This window comes from Botryllus schlosseri, chromosome 13 (assembly GCF_051294905.1).
Source record: "Botryllus schlosseri isolate E-star chromosome 13, Bs_hap1, whole genome shotgun sequence".
Taxonomy (NCBI): Eukaryota; Metazoa; Chordata; class Ascidiacea; order Stolidobranchia; family Styelidae; genus Botryllus; species Botryllus schlosseri.
Window position 1 is genome coordinate 13,698,975 of NC_137248.1, and position 25,372 is coordinate 13,724,346.

General features: G+C 40.1%; 1 protein-coding gene across 1 annotated transcript; it reads right to left on the bottom strand.

Annotated features, from left to right (window-relative positions):
• Positions 1-16,422: 16,422 nt before the first annotated feature.
• On the bottom strand, positions 16,423-20,703 carry LOC145454440 (uncharacterized). Its single transcript, XM_080332428.1, has one exon. It carries the CDS (start codon positions 18,459-18,461, stop codon positions 17,214-17,216), a length of 1,248 nt encoding a protein of 415 aa, XP_080188554.1. The 5' UTR covers positions 18,462-20,703; the 3' UTR covers positions 16,423-17,213.
• Between the last annotated feature and the right edge of the window lie 4,669 nt (positions 20,704-25,372).

Here is a 25,372-nt window from a genome sequence, read left to right on the forward strand (position 1 = left end):
GGTGGCGCTACTTTCAAAAATCTTTGAAATCGATATTTTTCGCTTAAATGATGGTAGAGAACCAATTAAAATGTCCAATTAACCAATTCTGGGGCCAAGGAATTCAATAAAACCAACTGTTTCGCCCTAAACTCAATGAAAAAAAAGTTACGGATGAAAAAAAAAATGGGGGGGACGGGCTTGAAAATGTCTGTGGGATACGGCCTACACAAAAAAAAATTATTGTGAAATGTGCTTTTAAGGAGTATGGTTGATAAAAAGCTTGATTTTAAATTTCCCAGTTATTCCACCGTGAAATATGCATTACATAAAAATTTCATGGTCCCAATCCATATCCCTGCTCACCGTAAATACTATTATCACCAGTCAAATATATGAATAAATTTATTAGTTTTGGTTTTTGAAATTTTTCAAGTAGAATCCGTGCTGAACCACCGCATCAACAATAATAGAAGCAAGTAACAAAAGACATATTTACAATTGATCTTGAAATGTGGCAAGTCGACGATCCAAAATGCATGCCAAACACGAAACAATAAATATGTTCGGACACTGACTCACTCAGGTGTCAAGTCGAGTATTCGAGCCCCGCTCACTATGACGTTATACATCACCATGAACGATGCGAAAGTTCAAACACATATCCCCAATGCCAGAGGTTCTCAACGGCCAGCTGCGACAAGCCTCTTGCCAGTTCAATAAATATATTATAATTTGTATCTCAATTCCCGAATGCAAAAAGTTGAACGCTTATCCATTAATTAGAGAAATACTACACCAACTTTTAAATTGACTTCGAGCATGGTGTCGTAATAGAGAGACCACATAGTATGTATGTATGTATGTATAATTGGAAATGGTGCGTATAACTGCATATGGTTTTTGCACCATGCCGTTTCAAACCCAAAAGTTCTATACTACTTTGGTTAAACGTATGGTGTTGTACAGAACTCTAAAACTAATATACAGCTCGAGTCGGACAATTTATATGTGAAAGCTACGGGGACTTTTCAATAATCCTCAGTAAGTTTTGACAGTGCGATCAAGCGATTCCAGCACCCGAATCATTGCGCCGATAGCTTCATTTAATATTTTCTTCCTGCGAAGCAGTGTTGTCCGGTGTATTTTAATAACTGACATACGGCATGGCGTCGGCCCTTTCAATCATTTCTACTACAACGGATAATTCGTTACGATACGTAATCTGACGCTTCTGCCATGAATAACCTAATATTGTACTGTAATATTCCTTACTCAGTTTATGTCATATATATCGTTCTACAATCGACAATTAATCGTTCTTAGAAAAACCTGTAAGATATATCAAAGAATCGATTGCAATTACGATCAATTCAACAGGCTGCAATTGTCACAATCAACTGCGATTACAAGTCACAATTACCTCATGTCTGGTAAACAGAAGTTTTGGAATTGGTTTGTTTTACTTTTATGGGTGAAGCTGCGTGTCACATAAATTTGATGAAATAGTCACTATTGACGGTAGAAAAATACTGCCCTGTGTATAACAGTGTTGGGATAAAGTCACTACTTTCAAGTCATGTTGAGTCATAGCGCCTTTTGACGCTAGTAAAGTGAAGCCATTTGACTTTTAAAGGCGATTCGAGTCACGCCAAAACAATTCGATTCACAAAGTTATATCAGATTCGAAGTAAAGGGCTTGATGCAAGTTATTGCATTCTGCAAGATGATTGCAGTAAAAGGTATCTATTAATTCTGAATCGAGTAACAATGATTGAGTTTATTATATCTTCAATAGTGCGCTATATCGCCCACATATACGTGGAGCTGCTAAACTATATGTCGGTAAACCTCAACCAAATAGATGATAGAATATGAAACCTCGGAAAGTTAGGAAAATTGATATGATGCACAATATAATTCACCTATACGCGCCATAAGATACGATTCAAAACTACATCGACTTTCAACGCGTAATATATATGTATAAAAAGTGTGACTATTGGGTAATCGAAATTGGCTATGTTGCTTTATACTAGTCCAAGTCATCGTACGCTCTTGTCACCTTTTTGCGGTCAATTATATTAGTGGCATATCGACGAAGTCTCAGCAGAATCATGCTGCTCAGTCGTGGAATGACTGGTTGTCCACACAGCTTATATCAGCGTGTAAAGAACATGTATAGCTAAAAGTGCAGCGACTTAAGCGACACCGATTACTTGATGACTTGAAGTTGACTCGAAAAGTTACCTTGTAGTCACGAGTCAATCCACATTTTCAAATGGTCAAGTTAAGTCAAGTCAAATCATTTTGCAATTTTGAAAGCAACATCCTGTTAAAAGTATACGGAATTACCATCTTAAAACTATTCACCAAAATACTTTCCACTCAATTCATTTTGTACTTGAAGTATTTTTGCAATATATTTTTTGATATATATTATTCTACTTCTACTTGTGTAGCAATCCTGGCCACGTTGAACACATTTCGTAGCGGATCATGCGTGGTAACAAGATATATCTAGACATATATGTACATAAGAATAGAAAACAGTTATGTGGTAATGCCACAGTAACCGAGAAAATCATATTTCTTACCCGGCTTTCTACTCTCGTGGTTGCCGAATGGAGTAACTTTCATCGCGCAAGTCTTGACAGCGACGTTTCGAGTGAGGTATTTTCATTGTTCCGTGCCAATTCTCGCGATCCTCGCGTTTGTGTGGTGGGTCCGTCACCAGACTCTCCCCCGTCATATGAAATGGCCGGCCGTCGTGATTGGAGTTGTCGTCGAAACCAGTTGCAGGTACATTGAAGTTAATGTAATCAGTAACGATATTGCAGACGTGATTAATAAGACGAAGAGAGCGGTTTCGACGATAGTGGTCGTAGGGTACATTGGTCGGACAAACCCACTGAAATGGCCAGTGGGAGTGTAGCAAATGTTCGTGTATGTTACAACGGAAGTGTCGTTCAACACCGGAAGTCCGTGGTGCCTCCATTTGTTTATAGTGTAGCTTCATGGCTTTTGTCATGCAAGTTTTCTACACTTTGGTTCGATATTATTTCACAGCGTTGAACTTTCACTTCGCTTTTTCCACACTCCTCCACTTGCACATCCAGGGCTTGACGACGTTGATTGAAGCATTGGTTGCAGCTTGATCGAAATAAGCAGCGACCTTTCCCGGTCCAGTGGCATAATTAATTAATTAATTAATCAATTAATTAGCTTAATACAACCAAATACTCCAATTAGCAGACAAGCAGATAACAAATAGGGCATTTCTATGCACATTGCACATCCTGATATAAAATGGCGTGCAGGACAGGTTACTGAAATTACGAGTCGATAAAAATTAACCTATTTATTATCATGTACGATCTATAATCGAAATAAATCTCCAAGGTTTGTTTTCACAATTGATGTGAGGGCCTTTCCTGCCACGTTCATAATACATAAGGAATATATATCTAAATAGATGCCACAAAAAATAACACTCATAGTTCAAGTTGACCAATTTGCAGACCTCATTTATAATAGTTCCACAGTCTCCCAGATGTAGATATGCAACTGCAATCCGTTCAGGCACCGACCCCTTGTTTGAGTACGTTTCTTCTTATGACCATCAAGTACTTTTGTGTCAATTCTGGGATCTGGCATTCCAGTAGAACACGGGGTTTGTTAAGGGTTTGTCGTAGCGAGATTCCAAATGGCTCTTTAGTTCGCCGGCTTCATGGAGCGATTCCAACACATTTCATCAAGCTTCTCCATTTCTGTATACTTTGCAACTTCGGCAAGCAGTCGATCCCATTTTGTCGCACTGCTTTATTTCTGTATACCTTGCAACTGGGGCAAGCAGCCGATCCAATCAATATATATTGGTAAGAGCTTTCAGGGTGACATCCGAACATCACACTGCAATGCTCTATGACGATAAACCATTACGCAATTCCCCGTCAATGTCCGGTTTTCTGCATATCGTCTGATACTGGATGCTGTTTGGGGCTTTGTTTGGAGAGGGGTGGTTTTATATTAGCATAGAGTCACAAATTAGCCGAAACTAGCAGACGCATACATGCCGTCTTCATTTGCAAGAATTGGATACTACAATTGAGTGTATAATTTATGTGGGCACCATACATGACATATATTCATACATAGCCTATATATATTATACTTCAGCTCACTGCAAAATTTCGCATACATGAAAAATGGTGGCGCCATTTTGGGTTCAAAAGCAACCTGATGGTATAGTTAACATTCATACGACAAGTCCAGATAACCACAAACGGATATCAACACAACGGCTAAATCTACACGGCATATTCGTTCACTAACCCACGCGCATATTAGAAATACAAAATGGTGGCGACATTTTTCGTTAGCGCAACACGATGGTATAATAACATGAATACGGCGAATATAGTTCGAACGCGTTCTGGTAATTTAGCGTTGACGCAATCGATCTCATGACACGAAAGCGTGAACCCTTGGACTCACTCAATTTTCGACACATCAATTTCGCAAAAAATGATGTGTGTACTTTTCTATTGTATATAAGAATTTTATTTTAATTTTATTGAGAGGTATTTAGGGTGATTATATATCTGTTGCCTACGCAACGGCTGATCTTCTTACTAATGGATTATGTGGAAATTGGGAAGCTCAGTGACAAAAGTCGCTGCTAATCTTTTCAGTTAGCCTACTGGTCTTATTCATAATCTGGCGTTTCTCCGCTCAGCCTATATGCTCACGAATACACAGTAGCACAAATTGGACACATTTGCACGACACAATAGCCAGCGTATTGCCTCGCTGCTCCACGAGCACTTGGAAACATTACAATTCTTGAAATACCTAACGACTCCGCATGGGAATTGCCTTCCTGTTTAGAATTGTAATAACCTTGCCGGAATAGTAGCGGCAATGGGGTTCTGACATAGGCTTGATAATATTTTCAGTTCTAGTCGCCATTTCGGCTCTGTCCTTGCGAAAAGCTGCCTAATTTCTGAAGCTATTATTTTGGATTAGTGCGTTTCCTTTTACTGAATCTAATTTAATTGTCCTTAACAGCCCTTACATCATATATATTTCCTACCCAAGTGTTAAAGGTTTATCTAGGTCAGGGGTGGGCAACATACGGCCCGCGGGCCGGATCCGGCCCGCGAAGGGATTTTGTCCGGCCCGCGGACAGTTTTCCGTCTTACATGATAATGTGGCCCGCGGCCCCAGTCTGCCGAGATTCCCCACTCCTTGCTTACTACGTCAAATTTTAGTTACTGTATGTTATTATATACGTGTATGCGCATTGCGCAGCAAGTGGAGCTTACGCGTAAGTTCGTCGAAGCGAGAAGACTTGCATTATCGGCATTTACGATGCACTCAACCTTAATGTCGTCTGTGGTAATCATGATTTTTGTCGACTACAATGGTCAAGGTCATTTACACCAGGCTGATATTTCTTATTTTAGATTCCGTAACCGCCGAATTGTAGCACGGTACACTCCCAGGCTTTTGTAAGGCACCGGTTATGTCAGGCGTCGGCAACTCAAATTTCGTAGAGGACGCGGGCCGCATGAATTCAATATCGAGATAAATTAGGCCCCACAGTTGAACAACGACGCTATCTCGTCACCGACTCAACCCTAATGAATTGTTATCTTGGTAAATTAGGGTTACCGGCCAATACCGGGCTTATCGAACGCCTTGAAATCTTAATTAGGGATTGCACCGTGTGCTGATTGATCAGAGAGAAGCAGACATTTCGGCGCCTGTATGACAATGTTATTCTCAACTTCACATCGTCTTCGCCATTATCGGCGAGAAATGGCTTTGAAGTGACATTGTTGTCGTTAAAATCAGAGGTGGTCAGTAACGAAGTACTTCTACTTTTTCGAAGTACTCAAGTAGTTTCCCTCTACTTCTGGTACTTACTCAAGTAAATCTTTTTTTCACTACTTTTACTTCTACTTCGTAATATTTCGTGAACTACTTACTTACTTTTCGCTATTTTCAGTTTGTCAAGTAGAAGTAGTTTAAGCACCCAATAAGAAAGATAGCATAAGGAATTTCGGGGCTGTTTTCACGTAGTACCACCATTTAATTTTCATAAAAGTCACGACATATCCAGAATTTTCGTTGCGCTTCGCGCACAGTAAATATGGAGTGACAAATCCGTTTTAACGAAAGTATCGCTGAATATAATTTAGATTCCGGGTTGCGTGGTTCCGTTCACACCGCATTGTCGCCTATATCAAATATTTCATCACAGTAAGTATGGCCCCCATAACGTTTGAAACTACCGTTTCACAATCTAGCAATTATACCAGCAGCCCGTGAGGTGTCCTAATCTGGAAAAGTGGACTTTGACTTTTTTATAAACGTTAGACCTGTTTTAGCAGACCACCATTGAAACTTTCTGTACAAAAGACATGAAATATATGTTCCGCTTTTTAGAAGTAGTAATTGTATTTTTCTTTCAATTACGAGTATTATACGTTGAGTTATAACTATAGTTTCAGTTCTTCTGTCCGGAGAACATTCATGTTGAAGTATAAAAGCAAGTGTTCTAATGCCTTATATTTTCCGAAAATAAATCTATACACTATATGAATTTTTACGATCTGCCGTATTTTTAATCAACGTATACTAATCACGGAAAGTGTTAAAGCCGTATCCAACACAACTTCTCCGTATTGCTCTTTGACTGAACTAGGGGCCTTGTAATATGGGGGAGGGCGCCATGCCATGAAATTCTCTAAAACCGGGTGTTCGAGTAAACAAACGATTAGTATCGCATTTTAATATCAATACTATCATTTACATCCCATGATGTGGACGACTGCTTATTCTGTCTAAAATGACACCTCCTGGGATGCATCAATATGAATCAAGCTATGTACACCTTCCGCATAGCGCCGTTTGATGCTTTTGACAGTCCATGCGAACGAATTACGATCATTTTCAAAACTACTTACTTACTTGAGTAGATGTAAAGTTAGTAAATTTTCTACTTCAAGTAGTTTTAGGTTGCTTATGAAAGAAGTACTTCTACTCGTACTTGAGTAGATTTTTTCACCGCTACTTCTACTTCTACTTGAGTAGCTTTCTTGACTACTTTGACCACCTCAGGTTAAAATACATTCATTAGGTACGATTTATTCCTTGTATATGTGGATAAATAAGCGAAAAATGTATCGATTCAGCAATCCGGCCCGCCAAGTACTTAATTTTCCTATACCCGGCCCGCCGGCTGGAGAAGTTGCCCGCCCCTGATCTAGGTGTATCCTCGCCATCTTATCAGCGTAAGCGGTGTCTTACAAAAAGCCTAGAAGTGGGCCGTGCTACAAATTGGCAGATACTCGGCGGATACCGAATCGAAAATAAGGAATATCGGCCTGGTGTAAATGACCATTGTAGTCGACAAACCCCATGAATATACAAACAATAACAAGAAGAATGGAGAAAGAACGTTCAACTGTAGCAGCTGTTGGTTGACAACACTGAAGTAGTGCGTGCGTACGCTGCTGTGACACACCGTGATGCTTCATTCTGACAATGGTGTACATCTCAACTTTTCATAAAGATGTAAAAACCATGCATTGCCCACTCAGTCTTGCTTCAGTTAGGATATTGTGGTACGTTGATCATAACACCATGTCAACCAGCTATTTGTTTCATTTTACTGTTTATGATTCACAATGAGCAGACAATGCGTCGTCTGCAACGGTAGGCCTATAAAGTAGGCTACAAGCTCTAAAATGTAAACGATAAGTTCACCAATTGTACGAGTGATGTAGCTCGACAAAATTGTCGTAATGACCTAAATTTGTGTTGCTACATATGATAAAAGAACACGTTGAAAATGAAGCGATTCGATATGTGAGATATCACAGAGTATACTTACGTGCTTTAATATGACGTTGGGAGATCAAGATAAACGCCGCCCACCGCAAATGGTCCGCCAGCATTAGGCTGAAACTTCGCACTGGTGGACTCAGGTAAAGTCGAAATGATACAATTTGTAATCACCGTAGTTTTGTGCGAGCTGAAGAGCGACCAGAATAATTGATATTTTACATGCGTGAGATGTAAGGTTGGCACAAAACAAGAAGTCAAAGCACTTTCTCAACATTGACTCTGCTTTACAGCCAATTACCCAATCCCCAGAAATTCCAGTTGCAGCTTTACGTCCCTGCCAGATCTGATTGCGAATGATGCTACGATATAGGATGTAGTGGAAGATGAAGATGGTCTTAGTATATGCTGTAGAAAATTCCTTAACATAGACTCCTCAACATTATCACGAATAAAGAGTGAGCCATCGCCTTTTACTCAAGATCAGCTCATCATCATCATCATCATTGGTTTATTAGCAATTTTATCAGTTCAATGCACCACAAAAAAATGCGATACAATGAAAAGACAGGAAGATGTCGAAGCGACTTGGAGTTGTCAATGGAATCAGACACCCACCTTGGCCTAGGCGATGTAAAGAGGAGGCATGCACACTGAATGAAAGTAAAGAAGACAGTATAAAAAAAGAAAGCGACAAGAATAGGGCGGCATGTCATGGGAAGCGAGATCCATAGGTCAGTCGTGGTCCGGTAATCTTGAGGATGTACTGTATTTATTTAGAAGTAATTGCTTGTATTTCGACTTGAATGTGGACATGCTCGTCGACTGTCGGATGGCCGGCGGGATACTGTTCCACACGTCACGTCCGGCATATTTTATAGAGCGATGATCTTTTAGGTCGATCATGTGATATTTGGACGACGTGGACGCGTGTGTTGTACTTGTGCGCTTTTGATTCCGAGGTAAAGAAGTCATTGAAATATTCGGGGCAACGACCGCAGTGAAACTGATACATCAACGTAGCGATTTCTAGCTTCCGCATATCTTCTATGTTTAGGACGCCGAATCTCTTCAGCAGCGACTTGTTGGATGGGCAGCCAGGCCCCTTTCGGGCCCTAGCTATGATTCAGAGTACTTTATGCTGCAGTTTTTGCAGTGGCTTGAGTGCAGTTTTACTGGCAGCCCCCCAACAGAAGATGCCATAATGTAACTTCGATTGGATCAAGGATTTAAAGAGTATCAGAAGAACCCATGCTGGCATGAAGCGCATAAGGCTGTAGAACAGACGGCACTTCGGTGATAATTTAGTGTCCAGGGACTGAATATGACTCTTCCAAGACAGGTTCGAGTCCAGTAAAACCCCGAGATATTTGGCATTATCGGTGTTGGAAACGGGTTGACCAGCGATGTTAACGGTTAGGTTCTTTTTTGAATTTACTGTCAGCAATTGGGATTTGGAAGCGTTTATGCAAAGGTTGTTCTGTGCCCTCCACTCATGGACTTTAGGCATTTGGTCACAGGTCACGGCATCCAGCTCTGCCGTCGAAGATGCGGAAGAAAGGAGGTGAGTATCATCAGCGAACGGTGTGGTGTTCAATGAGGAGGTTTCAAAAATGTCGTTGACATATAAGGTAAAGAGGATTGGTCCAAGTACTGAGCCTTGTGGTACACCATAGGTCACCGCAGGTGAGGAGAGGACAAGGTGTTTGAAATCGCAACCATTTGTTGGCGTCCAGTGAGGTAACTTTTCATGAGCTCAAGTTGTGGGCCCCGAAGTCAGTAACGCGCCAATTTCGAGATGAGAATTTTATGATCTGCGCAGTCAAACGCTTTTTTTAGATCGAGAAAAATGCTACATCCCACATTTCGCTTCTATGAGATATCATAATACTGTTCGGCCACTGTTAGGAGGGCATGAGCGGTTTGATGTTTGTTTCGGAAGCCAAATTGTTGAGGGGAAATGACAAACATTTTGGCGAGGAATGAGGATAGGCGAGAGAGGAGCAACTTTTCGAATACAACCCCGATGCATGGGAGAACGCATCGGACGGTAGTTGGTGACATTAGTTCTGTCCCCAGCTTTGTGTACAGTGAATACTCTGGCTTTTTTTAGATAGCTTGGGTAGACTCCATTTTCTATCATGAAGTTGAAAAAGTGGGCCATATATTGACCGATATGCAAGCTTATCATTTTTAAAAACCATGATGGGATTTGGTCATAGCCGACGGCCTTATGCGATTTCAGTTTGTGGATGGCTACTTCGGCTTCGTATTTGGTCGTATAGGTTCAAGCACAATCAACTGGGATATCGAAGACTTGCATTGAGACGACAAATAAAGAAATTATGGTGTTAACATGGAAGCGATGTTCACGAACGTTCTTGGAGCAAGGATAAGCATGACCATAAAAGTTCAGTATCAGCGCTTCCCAAAAAAACGGGAAATAGGAGTGAAGAACGAGGGGGAAGGTTTCTCCAATACATCAAATAAATGGAAGAGAAATATGAAGATAGTTGGGCTGCTAACATTATGACTGACTACTGCCTGCTGCCTGTTGCGAATCTGTCCCCATGAAAATGGTACATGAGGGCTCTCCTACAGATGACTTCAAACTAATTTGAGTTAATAACAGCAGTTGCATATAATAACTTCACTACTGCACATCCCTATATTGATTTATTTCTACGAGAAGATTTGAATACTCATTGGTAAACAAAATTATTGCTTGTTTGTTATTTCGTCCGTGTTTACAAATTGTTCAGGCATATACTTGGTTTGTTATTACCGAATTACTGCTATTTGCTGTTCACTTCAAGCACATTTATCGGTATAGAGAGAGAGAAGGGGGGTAGTCGTTTTCACCTGCACCGTCGAGATGCTTTTGACGACGGAGGTGCGATACGACCGCAAGGTCATCTAGTCAGCAGCCCCGCTTTTTTCTCCTACATGCTATCCGTGGATGCTGAGCGCCTAGCAGGCTAGCTGAGGATACCAGGGTATAGGCATGGTATAGGCAGGCATGGTATTGTATGGAATGGAATGGGAAATTTCCATACTCCATACCCGCCCCAATCGTTCCATACCATACTTCACAATGTTCCATACCATAAAAACATTCTTCTACTCCATATTTGATATTTTTTCCATACTTTCGCAACCTGCCCAACCCAGGGTTGTAATGACTGGAGTCATGACTCGACTCGAGTCCGACTCGATTCACGATTTTCTGATGACTAAACTTGGCTTGAGTCAATCTGTGTATTGACTCGACTTGGATTCGAGTCATTGCGCATGACTCGAACCGAGTCTTATGACTCGCAACTCATATGGCCAAGACCGACATTTCATTGTAATTTCGAAGAATAGAAAAGTCACCAAAATAATGGGATTCCGTCTATTGTTACTGGTACTTGAAAAAGCGACCAGAAACTGCTAAAAGCTAGGAATATTAGTATATTATAAATGCGAACCATTCGATATCACCAAACAGGGTATTATAAGTGGGTTTAACAAGACTTTAACTGGAAACTGAGCAGTCAACACAATGACTTGGACTCGGACTAAAGTCATAATACCATAACTCGGACTTGACCCTCTGATCGTTAACTTGGACTCGTACTTGACTCGGTGGTGAATTGAAAATGACCCGACTTGACTCGAGTCAAAACTGTAAAAGTGAGATTGACTTGTGACTCGGAGCCTTGTGACTTGGTTTCAACCCTGGCCCAACCTCTAAAGCGATATTCTATTTTTTATGTGTGGAAAGTTCCGGCGGTGAAAATATCCATTAAAACAGCTCTGGTGCACCAATGATACAGTGATACCGAATAATACATGAGTCAGATAAAGTTCCTGGTCTTAACGAACTTATGCGTATGGCAGAACTCGAAAATAAATATATATGTAATTTCATCAGCAACGAGTCTGGCAATGCTATCAATTAGCGAGTGCGCGATCACCCATGAATATACATATTCATGTACATATGAGCTCTTATTCGAAATTTTATTCAGGTGTGTCTATTCCTAACCAGAAACCCCTAAATTCCCCACCTGTTGGAAACCACTGCATTAGAATATATCGCAGCCAACAGCAGGGTGTCCACTGTCCATTCTTTCATCATAGATAACCGGATTTCATGAAGTTGCAATGCGTGTTGGAGGCCGGCATATCGTAACGTCGCAAGCTACATATTTTTGAATTACAATGATGGTTATGTCAAATAGATATTGCGTGATGATCATCTGACCAAAGAGCGGAAAATTATTTCCATGTTCAACGCATGATATAAATATTCATGTAACTGGCACCTATACTTAGAGTCTATGATTTTGAAACTCCGTTGGTAGCCTACGGATTGTAAGTTACGATTAGCGAAATGCAAGTTGTGTCGAATATCAATCGTTTTTATGATTTGAATAATGATCACTAATATTACTCTCATTCATATGCGCGCTGCGCCACTTTGTCTTCAAATAGATGTCGACCGGGGTGGGTGAGTCTTGAATCGCAATTTGAGATATGAACAATGAACATAGACAGTGAGCAATTTTCTGAGGTATGCAATCAATTTGACAAATCGGAAGTAGGATTATTGCCATGATTCTGGTAAAACTGTCAAAGCAAGGAAAAAGTATGGAAGTATGGAAAAACAATTCCATACCATACTTGGGAAACTTCCATACCATACCATACTTCCATACCATACCATACCATACCATACCATACCATACCATACCATACTTCCATACCATAGCATACCATACCATACTCTGGGTATAAGAAGCTTTTAGTTACAAAATACAATATATTAGGAGAATCTGATGAAAATACGAATAAATGGGATATTTTTGTGTTCGATATGTGGAAAACAATAGATTTATGCAGCACAGTTTCGTTCCGCCAATCTAACTGTGTTTTACGTTTCTCACATTCTCGGGGTTTCAGTACAGACGGACCTACTAAAACATTTAATATAGGCTGTTAGGATAAAATGTAACCTAATTTGAATAAAATCATAAAATAAAAAAAAAAAACATCCAAATTCGGCGATATCGTGAAAAATAGAGCCAATCTGTAGAAACTGATGCCATTTTCGAGCTCAGCGCCCTCTATTTACGCTAAAATCGTTCTCATCTACCATAATTAATATTTTTGTTGTCCAGTGTTATTGTTGTGTGGTGATGCTGTGAGTCTGCATCTGAAAGAAAGGAAATTGGAATTGTGGGAGAGTTTCCACCAAGACATCAAAACAAAAAAAAAAGATATCAGGGTTGATGAGACGAACATAATATTGCTGTTATGTTCGTGAATTTTACGTTGGTATCGTTTATCTCTTATTTGTCTAGGATTAGTAATTACCGCCAATCATCATTTCCTCGTGTGTCGTGCTTCGTATTTATACCCTGTGTTCTGTTGTCTCGTGGTCTTTCGTTTAACTGCACTCTGGATCGTGTCGCTGCCCTAAATTTATTCTGCTGTACAATATACTGATTTCATATTGCAACCTCGTCGTAGTGAGTTATTGTTCAAACAAGATCAAGAATATAACAAATGCAGACTATTGGTGGAACCTTTTGAGATACTGCGCTAAATTTGTTGCAAGCAAAAATCGTACGAGAACCTATTCCGCGCCTGTGAACAATGGACAATCGGCAATATATATATGCGGTTTCGGTCAACATGCGGCGGTAATTTTATCCCGATGTTTTAATTGGTACGCACTTCTCGAATTCGCATGTTGTCCGAAACTTCAGAAGTCTTGATGTCGTGGAGCGGTAATGGCCGGCGATAAAAGGTTGATTCTTTTTTTATTATAAATGATGCGCTGAGGATACTAGTATCAAAAAGTGGATATCTAAGTAGGGGAGATGTGGTACCGATGGATCAAAAATTGAAAATGATCTCTGGCCATAAATGTTCAGCCGATAACAGCAGACCTTTTTTTGGATCAACACTTTGCTACAAGCTCCAGCTATCGCGCATATAAACATGAATATCCGTCTCTTCAAAACAAATATATATGGACGTTCAAAATCTGCTGCTCGAACGTATCATCGGTCCTCACCAGATGTGTGCAAAGGCACACGACCCGGGGACCTATGAGACATACTCCTAAAAACTCAAATGTTACAACTTTTATTGCTGTGTAATATAATTTTAGCTTCAGAAAGATGAAAAATTTCTGCGTCGATCGAAATTTATTTTACACCACCCAAAACAAGAAAACTTTTGTCAGAGACTCCATAACTCGCGCTCCTCGAATTTTATCGTATGTGAGGAAAGATTCCGCCAGCATGCATATGTACACACATTCACGGAGTGTAATCTTGAAATTATCATGGAGAATTTTCCAAGTATTTTCGATCCCAGTGATCCATCGGTACCACATCTCCCCTGCAGTAAATTGAAGTTGTAGGAAATATCCCACAAAACACCCCATAGTTTATGCTGATTTGCGAAATAAGTTTTGTTCCCCTTCGAGCCCGCCCTCCTCCAATTAGGTGGTACGGGATGCGGCAGTAACGGTCCTTGTACCAGATTATAGGCTAATTTTATCATCGAGCTGCACATAATTTGAAATTGGGATTTATCCGCTATCCACCGAATGCACACCCCTGTCTGAAATGAACAAATAGGCTACTTCGCTATTCTACCTTCACATGTCTCCGTAGGTCTACAAAGAGCTCGAACGTACATGTATATTGCTCATGTTCTAGAACAGTGGTTCTCAACTGGGGGTCCGCGAAGCATATTCAGGGGTTCCGTGAAACATTCAAATTTGCAAAAAGGGTGCTAACCGAGTTTGTAATTTATTTATTAAAGAACTCACGAGGCAGTTTCGCTTTATAACTGCTAAAACTCCAGGACTCACATAAACAGAATGGCCGTCTGAGATGAAATATTCCACTGTGAAAACTCAATTCAATTTCCAAACTGCCAATGCCTACCGATACAAACATATTGATGTTGAGGGATGTTTTATTGGGCTGTTGGAAAAAATTGTTTGCAGAAACTTATAACGCATAACCGCTTTTCCATGAAAACTTCAAGATGAGCTACTAGATAGAGATAACCACGCTGGACGTTATATGTTCAATAAAAATATGTTTCTCAATTTTAGTGCTACATATGTTGCGACAATATCCAAAGATATCGTTGGACGCGTTACGCGTAATTATTACATTCGCCACCACCTATCTTTGTGGAAATGGATTTTCGGTAAACATATCGAATCGACAGCGCCGATTTTCAAGACAACACCGCGTATTTCAGGAAATGCAGCTGCAAAATTCGCTTTGAAATTATTAAAGTCTTCCCAATTTCTACGTAAATAGTATGATGTTATTTTCAAGAAGAACCATTTTGTTGCTGTTTATCACTGTCGTACAGTTAATATTTGCACAAGACAGATGACGGTTGCACGATAATTGAGTGAAATTTGAACCAAAACTCGGGGGATCCGCGTGGTCTGTTACGGTCCAAAGGGACAAAAGGTTGAGAACCATTGATCTAGAACAGGGGTGGGCAAACTACGACCCGCGGGCCGCATGCGGCCCGAAACACCATTATGTGTGGCCCGCGAGAGTCTATAGAAACTTTTTTTTAAATATTGATAAAATGAGTACTAAAAATCGAAATAATGCAGGGACTTGATAAAACTATTTCTTAGTATATTTCACCATGATAATTCTAAGACAGAGGTTCTCAAACTGGGGTACGAGAAAGCATCAGAAGTGAGGCGCGAAGCTGAGCTCAACTGAAAAATCCTTTTCGCGCTCCGCGCGATTTACAAACAATTTCATATTTGGTTTTCTGTATTTAGTTTGAATTTCACGTTCAAAAATCTCTCATCCATAGTCGTAGCCATCAAACTATCCGTTAGGTTTGCTAGCAACCTGATTTCGTTTTGTGATATGACCATAAGGGGCGCGAAATCCTTCACCATCATAAGGGGGGGGGAGGGGGTCGTGTCTTAAAAAGTTTGAGAACCACTGTTCTAAGGTAAATACTTCCCATGTTATTTTTTATGTTAAATTTCTGGCGCGACAGCCCGATCTCAAGGCTCACACAGTTTGAAAGTTTTCAACTGCTAGACATCACTAAAATCCTAAACGAGATTGACATAATTTGGATCACGAGTGGGATTGATTTCAGATTGGCCACTCCAGTTTTAATTATTTCAGTGATGTGCTGGAACTGAACCAAAAGTGAAATTAGTAAATCTATGAACAGATCGATGCTCACAGATTTAAATTTCAATCCTGTTCTAAGAATCGGGACAACCAACTTTCATCTCTATAGTTTTGACAAATTGGTTATTGAGGTCGACCAGCCTATGAAATCTCGCCACTCTTTCTGACGTGTGTACGATATCATCAAAGCAATGTTTGGTTTGTTTTAAATAAGCACATATATTATCTCCATGTCTTCACTATATAATAAAATACCAATATTGCGTTTTGGTTTATAATCCCATTTTATATAGTGCGGCCCTCGAATGGATTCAGATGTTGAATGCGGCCCGCGAGCTCAAAAGTTTGCCCACCCCTGATCTAGAACAATATTCTCAACCTTTTTATAGTCGAGACCGAATTTTCGATTTGAAAATGCTCCGCGACCCGCCACCTAATGACTAGAAAAGGTCAGCTCCTTCGCCCGCACAATACCCACGGCTTATTATTAAGTTCATTACGATACGAAAAAAAGGTTAGCAACTCCCACAGACTTACTCGGGGTCTATCTAGTCAGTACCTTCGCCACCCGACGCCCAGGCTGAAAAGCCCTGATATAGGAAATACACTACTATAGAAATTTGCTATGATGATAAAATTCGCATATTGTTATCTCGATTCAGCCCCAAGTTTAATAACATACGAGGAACCACGAAAACGAGCGATAAAAACGGGCAAACATCATCCATGACTTTAACCACGACCCAACAAACTCTAAAAAGTTCGGTTCACATACAATCGATGCTCCCGTATTTCATGTAGGCCTAATCGCTCTTTCCGCAATAAAATTGGGCTTAGATTAGTCTCCCTTGCGCAAGGGTGTGCAAAGAATGTAGGAGTCATATTGTCTTCACTTCACTTCACTTTGGCCGAATGCTTCTCCGCAGATCTTGCAACGAACATTCCAAAGGTAATGTCGAATGGAACCTTCACTCGCATACATGTCATCGTTAATGTTTCGCAGCAGTTTGATATACATCATATGTTTTTCAAATCTTTCTTAGCTCGGTTCACATTTCGATTCCTTAACGTCACTAGGAATTTTCATGTGTGCTTTCATGTTAAAATTGGAGCGTAAATCATTTCACAGAAATGACGCATACGATTTTTTTTCGTCGGTTTGATTTTGTATGTAGACATTTATGCTTACTGTCTACCCAGGTGCATTTTCATGTGTCTTATCACATTACCACTGATGATAAATGCTCTTCCACAAATCTCGCAAACAAAATCTTTTATACCTACATGCCTTCGCATGTGCGTTTGTAACAATATTTTGACACGGAACTTCTTCCCGCATATCGTGCATGGATGTTGTTTGACGTCGTTGTGCAGTGACGAATGGTTTTTCAGTACGGAACTGTCGCGGAAGCTCATCCCGCAAATATCGCAACCGTATACTTTGACGTCCGTATGAATTTTCATGTGTCGTTTGACATTTTGAAGACGAAGAAATGCTTTGCCGCATATCTCACACGCTAATTTCCTCACACCCGAATGAACAAGACGATGACATTTTAAATTCGATTTGGTACTACATGCCTTATTACAAATATCACACCGATATTGTCTGAAGTCGAAATGAATTTCCATGTGCGCTTTTACTCCGGACTTTTGACGAAACTTCTTCCCGCATACTTCACATTCATATTTCTTCAGGGCAATATGGATTTCCATGTGATGTCTCAAATACACTATGGTAGTGAACGATTTTCCACAAATTTCGCACACGAATGTATTTTTAACTCCTGTATGAATACGCAGGTGCGCGTTTAAACTGTGTTTGTGGGAGTATTCTCTCTGGCACATTGTGCATGGATATAGTTTCAAGGCGCCGTGAATTGCTGCATGTCGTGCAAGTTCAGCTTGAAATCTATACTCTTTTCCGCATACATCGCATACATATTCGTTGACATTAAAATGCGTTTTCATGTGTTCTTTCGTCGCCGAGCTGCGCATGAAAACTTTGTCGCAAATCTGGCATGCAAAGTTCTTCACACCTGAATGCCTTCGTAGATGAAGTTCGTAATGTCTTTCAAGTTGATTTTTATGGAGAAATTTTTTTCCGCATACATCACATCGATATTCTTTGAGGCCTGTATGGATTAGCATGTGATCTTTCATGACGCGATTGTAAGCAAATACTTTGCCGCAAATTTCGCAAACAAATTTCTTCACACCAGAATGAATTAACAGATGGGCAGTTAAAGACTGTCTCCGACGAAACTCTTTCCCGCATATTTCACATGTATGTTTGGGAACATTCACATGAATTTTCATGTGTCTTTTCATCGCGGCATCGTTAGTAAATTCCTTTCCACAAATTTCGCAAGGCCTGCTTGTGCCGTCGTCGCGACATTGCGATTGCTCGGCGAATTTACTTTTTATCACCATCGTCGTGCGGTCGCTATTCAAAATCTTGTAATGGTCAGGGTATTGCAGCGAGGTTACGTAGGTGCAGGCTACATATATGGACTATCAAAAAATTCTGAACAACGGATAAAACAAATCAAGTGACCTATTCAGTAGCATAAGATACCAACATATGTAAAGCAAACGCATTAGTATTGGGATCAACTAATACAGTGGCTCACAACCTTTTTGTCTTCGCGGACCCCTTTTAGACCGTCACGGACCCCGGCGGACCGTCAAAGTTTTAGTTCAAATTTAGCTCTATTATCGTGCAATATTCGTCTGTCTTGTGCGAATATCAACTGTAGGCTAGTGCTAAACAGCAACAAAATGCCCACTCTTGAATATAACTTCATATCCTACTATTTATGTAGAACTTCGGAAGACTTTTATTATTTCAATGCGAATTCTGTGGCTAAATATTTTTGAAATACGCGGTCGTGTCTTGGAAATCCGCGCCGTCGATTTGTCATGAATAGGGCTGGGCAAAATCGAGTACCTGAGTGATTCAATTCTGAATAACTTAATATGCTTCGAGTCGAGTCGAGTAATCGATTATCACTCCTTATGACGTTATAACATAATGTAATACGACAAAGGCCAAATATATACCGTTCATGCCACCACTAAGAATATAATACCAGTTATCCATTTTCCGACCATACCGATATCATTCCACTTGGTTACAATGTTGTGAGATAATCAAGATTTCGGAAATATGCTACGTACACTGTACCTTCGTAGCTTCGTACCATATGCTTCGTATGCTACGATACCGCCAATCAAGGTTTCAAGGCTTCCACAGTGAAAAATAGTGTCGAAACTTGTATTCTCGTTGATAAATTACCTTTCAGTGATGAGAAGCGTATAATTTCAATACTCGAAAAAAAATCGTATTTTACTACTCGACTCGAATCATTAAAATTATTACTCGATTCAGATTCGAGCACTCGAATCATTGTGCCCAGCCCTTGTTATGAAAAAATCCATTTCCACAAAGATAGGTTGTGGCGAATGTAATAATAACGCGCAACGCTCCCCAACGATACTTTTGGGTATGTTCGCAACATATATCACATCAAAATTGAGATGCCGATTTTTAGCGAACAGATAATGTCCAGCATTCATTTATATCTATGCAGCTATTCTGGAATAGCGGTTATGCGTATCACAGGGGAAAATAAATTTTTGCGAACAAATGTTTCATAAAACCACAACAAAACATCTTTAAACAGCAATACGTTTGTAACAGTATAGGCTATCGGCAATTTGGATATTAAAATGAGTTTGCACAGTATAATATTTCATCTAAGAAGGCCATTCTGTTTACGTAAGTTCTTAAGTTTTTGCAGTCATGAAGCAAAGCTGTCTCGTAATTTCTCTAATTTCTCCAATTTATCAACCATTTTGCTAAATTTTGAGGTTTCGAGGACCCCCGGTTGAGAACCACTGCACTAATATGATGTATTCCGATTGCAAGGACAGGATCATTCCGCCCGATCTTTCTGGGATCGCACTTGATGTTGGCTGAAACATATCTGCATTGGTGTGTCTTTTTGGCACCGAAAAGCCGATGCCCAATATTTCCGCAACGGCTGGAAGGATACACGAATACTGTTATATTCAATTCTGTACATCATGCGTATTTTTATTTAGGTCTGTTTTTGATTTTAATTTATCAAGAGGGGCACTCAACAAAAAAAAGATTACTGACAGTGTATATCACGCGAAGCGCGAAAACAAATCTCAAGCCGAATTCATGTGCTCAAAAGTACTAAACCTGATATTAATTTACGAGCTTTATCAATAAAATTCGATATTGGGCTGCATATACCCACGAAGCGCGAAAATGTTTAACGCCCCTTGTAACTACAGTCAGGAAAACCCTGCTATAGCTCACCCGGCCTCTAAATATGCAGCCTCAAAACTGGGAATTCCGGACACAAGCAAGCAAATTTAAAACTCAGCAGTATAAAGTGAATGAATTGTAGCATACATAAATAGCACCCGCAACAATGCTTCATTTACCGCTACGGGTAATTTATTACCAGCCATCGTATCCGTTCTTCGATGACACACTCGCATACCACTTTACAAATGCAATATATTCAATAACGTATGGCAATCGCTCAAACCAAAACTGTTCTCATAATTACAATTCGACGCCACGCTACATCCACCCTATTCGGCAAATGGGTCGACCAGTGTATAGCGGCGCGGCATAGATTAGCCTACCTTTTGCGTGCTCAGCAGATGCGCGTGAGAGAAGTCAATAAAACATTTGGGCTCAGACATCGGCTCAGTAAGCATTTTAGCCGCGATGGTACGATTCTATTGAGAATGATTTCAAGCCATCAACAACGCGGGGAATCACAAAATGGATAAATGGAGGTGAAACTTGGAGTCATTTCCGACTGTTATCACGTAACGGAGATACCGTAATCAAAGATGCCGCAGACACCCTTGCTAGAGTTACTCGGAATTGACGGAATTTCAAAGAGTCGTGGTTGGCAGTCGGTTTCCATGTTTTATACCTTAAAATCATATTCTGTATATTTAGCTTCATAATGACGTTTCAAAGTTACTAGCGATTGAGCGCGATCTGACCGATCGATAATATTTACAACAGCTTTGCCATTATTATCAGTGAATGCAAGCTGTTCCTCCCATCCTATTTTAAAAGTTAGATATTCCTGTTCATGCTTTCAACTTTGCAATTATTTCTCAGCGACATTTTCGTAGCGAAACTCTGCAGTTATTCCTGGTATTAGCCCCAATGGGTGGTATGCACCGTCGTCCGCCAAGAGTTGAACTTGGCCTGCGTTATCGTGGCTAATTATGAAGCTCTTTGTTGACCAATATTTACCATTGAATTGGCATGCATGAAGCGTTCATGTGAACTCGTGTAGAGTTCAATTACTAAATTGTCACCCTGCATAGCCGCACTCGCGTAAATTTTACAATTGTTATGCAAACCGTTATTCAGAAGCAATACAAATGAACATTGCGCCGGACTATTCGTAATATGAGTTAAAATGTATTGTTTTGGAATCGGTTTAAACCTCTTTGCAAGATAGGAAAGGCACGCGCATACGGTTCGCGAGTCGCAGTTTGGCCACGCATGTTACAAACGATCAACGATGTGATGATATGCTCCCCGAAAATGTCATTGCATGTTTACATTCTCTGCATAACATGCTTTGTAGAATTGACGATAAAACTACAGCTGAAATATTCTGTGATCACAAAGGGTGCATTGTTACTTTATGCTGGTACGTGGAGAGGAATACACCTTGCTCAGCCAACATATAGGGTGGTCCGACTCTGCGAGCGACACATATACCACGTTGAAAGATTAGCTGCAGTGCAGCGTCCGCAAAGGCCAACAGTCCAAAACAATTGAACGAGAACGGTTTGCTGTCCAAATAGTTCTGTATAGTTTTTCTGCATATACCCGATGAGTTATTATTGATAGTCGCAGTTTATTTGAGATTCAAGGCCCAAATCTATGTTAGTACTGAAAATACAGACGAAAGGCTACAAAACATCACGCTAGAAGGATCCTCTGGCTATTTCGTCTCATCATTGGGAGAGTGTCCGATTCAATCTATGTAGATGACAGGTGAATAAGTAAGCGGCAGTTATATTTATTTGTCATTCCGTTGTGTAAGTGAAGCTTCTCCTTAGCTTCATACGGCTTTGTAACGCTGGATTGTGTACACAATTTGTTACGATGATTCTTATTCGGTCGTGCAATACTTACACTTATGCACGTGCCCTTAATCTGTGGGGTAAGGATATTGCTACTCGTAGAATCGACTAGATCAGGGGGGGGGCAAACCTTTTCAGCCAAAGAGCTACATGAAATTTACCAACCATTGCGCGGTCACCTGAATGTTGCTGACTTTTTTATTAGCATGATTGGAGCCATCGTGATTAGGGAGCGACGAAAGCACGACATATCTTTACTATACGCATCAAAATCGATACTATTTATGCCATGAAAACGGTGTTCAGTTACGTCCTTGCCGCGCTAAGCGCGAAACATTTTCAATGTTAATATAGAACTAGGTCAATCATTTTGTAACTCGCGTATATTTCGGATCCTCTCCGTCTCCTTTTTCCTATTTGTGGTATTCGTGATGTTTGTCGACTATACTATGGTCATTTATACCAGACCGATGTTCCTCATTTTTATCCCGTAGCTGCCGACTTGTTGCCCAGTATACTGGTGGGCTCAGTTTGAAAGGTCAGGATTATTCGGCGTCTGGACATATCAATGACATATCCAGGATGATGACATATCTACTCCACCATCACTGCCTCAATATTGAAACCACGCGCGGCTACGACAAAATAACAGCATGTAATTCTGTCATCGGACTATGCAACACCCCGATTGCGCTAAACATTATAATAGTACTCAGTTTCCATATAGTTGCTTAGGGACGTTCTCCTTTTCATTTAAAGGACCTCGAAGGGACTATGAAGATGCAAAAGTGGGTCATTTACCGCCAGAAATAACTTTTCTATACCCTGGAAGTATTTCATTAGCGTTGTGTTGTCTTTCGGCTATTTGATAATAGAATTTGTGTCTGCTGTACCGTACTCGTGCGTTGTTATCTGCCGTTTTCGACTTTGTATACTTGTCATTATTACGCCGCAACGACACAATTCTTTCTATATTTCGAACTTGATAAACCGCATGTACTGACGTTCGCTCCTGATGAGAGTCAGACGAAACACTTCGAGTGGAATAAATTTGACAAAATAAACATGTTGTTTGTTGGAAAGTACTCGGTGCGGTAACCCTCTCCCTCCTCTTAACACAACGACAAATTAACGGCATCGTTGCGTTCCTTCTCCCATTCAGTTTCAGAAAACTGTGTCAAGTTCGGAATTGGTCAAACTTTCTCGTCCCCATTCCGACAGTCGGTCATAAATGCAAACAGTTTTAGTCAAACAAATATATTTATTCGAAGTCGGTTATCATCGCAAAATGGATCGTGTCGCACACAGAGGCGGTTGAAATCTCTCGCATTGCTAATCAAGTAGAAGTAATAGTAGCGCCATGGATTAATTACAAGTAAAATCAGTAATTCCCAAGTCACGTCAGAACTACTACAAGTGAAGGAAGAAAAGTGCTGAAGTAAGCAGTTTCAGCGAATAGAAGTATCCAAGGATTCGAATATATACTTTTGGCAGTTGATCAGCTGTGCCTACTTCGAAAATATCCGCGCGATCAATGCAAAATGAACAATAACCCTGCAAATAAATTGAATCTCCGAAAAGACATTCAGTTTCCGTGATACATGGGGGCTACTTCACGCTAATCTTATGAAATTTCTCTCATGAATGTAATGCAAACCTATGAGGCAACTATACTTTCTACTTTGTAAGATTCGAATCGTAAAATGCAAGTAATTGTAGCCCAAAAACCGCTAAAGAAGGAAGCCGAAGTAGTATGATAACATCACCACTTGAGCAAATAGTGCAATGGAGCGAAACCTATTCTTGATTACTCCAACAGAATTGAAGTAGGTTACTTCTACTACGTTACTGACCACTTAAGATCATACATACCTTCAAACAGCTATCATATGCATCGTATGCAGACCCCGATAAATGAATGAAAACGCTGTGACGATCGCGTCATTTTGCGGGATTATGGCGAACGATTCATGTGAAGAATATTTTACTAATCATATAGTTCTCTTCAGCCCAAGTAACATCAAATACTAAAATATGCTTTCTGTAAAAATCTTAAAGACATATAACGGATTTATTTCATCTTTGATATGTTGCCTTCACCCACCAGCGTGGATTTTCCAATTATCCTTATCGTCGACTTTATGTCGGTCATCGTTTATGTCGAACTTGAACCCTGCATATCAGCCCTTATCGATACAAAATCGATCTCACATGCTCATCGAGACAGTATTTTCTGATTGCCGATTACGATCAACAACGCCTTGGCCCGTGTTATCGCCACGTTCAATCACTTCGGATTGCTTCGCATGTGTGATTTCAACAGGGCTTTATGATGGAATTGTTTCCCGCATATAAAACACAGATGCTGTTTGACGTCACTGTGCAATGCGTGCTGTTTGATGTCACTGTGCTATGGTTTTCCAGTACGGTCCTGGCGCGGAAGCTCATCTCGCAGATATCGCATCCATATTCTTTGACGTCCGTATGAATTTTAGTATGTCGTCTCACACATTTGTTGCTACGAAATATTTTGCCGCATATCTCGCACGCAAATTTCCTCACGGCAAAATGAACGAGAAGATGAGATCTCAAAGTCGTTTTGGAACGGTATGCCATATTACAAACAGAGTTGGATCAATTACATTATTTCAGTTCAATTACAATTACAATTACAATTACTTTCATGCATGTTTCAATAACATTACAATTACAATTACTCCAAGCTAAAAATATCAAATTACAATTACAATTACAATTACTCCTTGCATGCTTCAATTACATTACAATTACAATTACAATTGCTGCTGTTGAACATGTAATTGAATAATCATAAATTCAACCGTGCTCCTTAACAACCGTAGCGTCGTATTTAACAACAATTCAAGTCTAGTTCAGATTGTGTAGTAATAAATGCGTTTATGTGCGTACATAGTATGCTATGTAAGATGTCATTGTGACGTAATATAAGCGTGTTTTGTATGCTCGGTAATTATGGCTCACGTAATTGGAAATGTAAATTTTATTTACCTAATTTCCTATGGGTTAGGATCAAGGATAGGGTGCAGTATGTCGTTAAAAAGATTTATAATATATGCACGTGTTGGATTTGCATGTATATTATATAATTAAGAAATAATATTATTTTTATCGAGGGACGTAGGAATTAGGATGAGGAGTAAAAA

What these genes read in the sequence shown, in the direction of transcription:
- LOC145454440 (XM_080332428.1), bottom strand. Translation starts at nt 18,461, where the DNA reads ATGGTGATAAAAAGTAAATTCGCCGAGCAATCGCAATGTCGCGACGAC.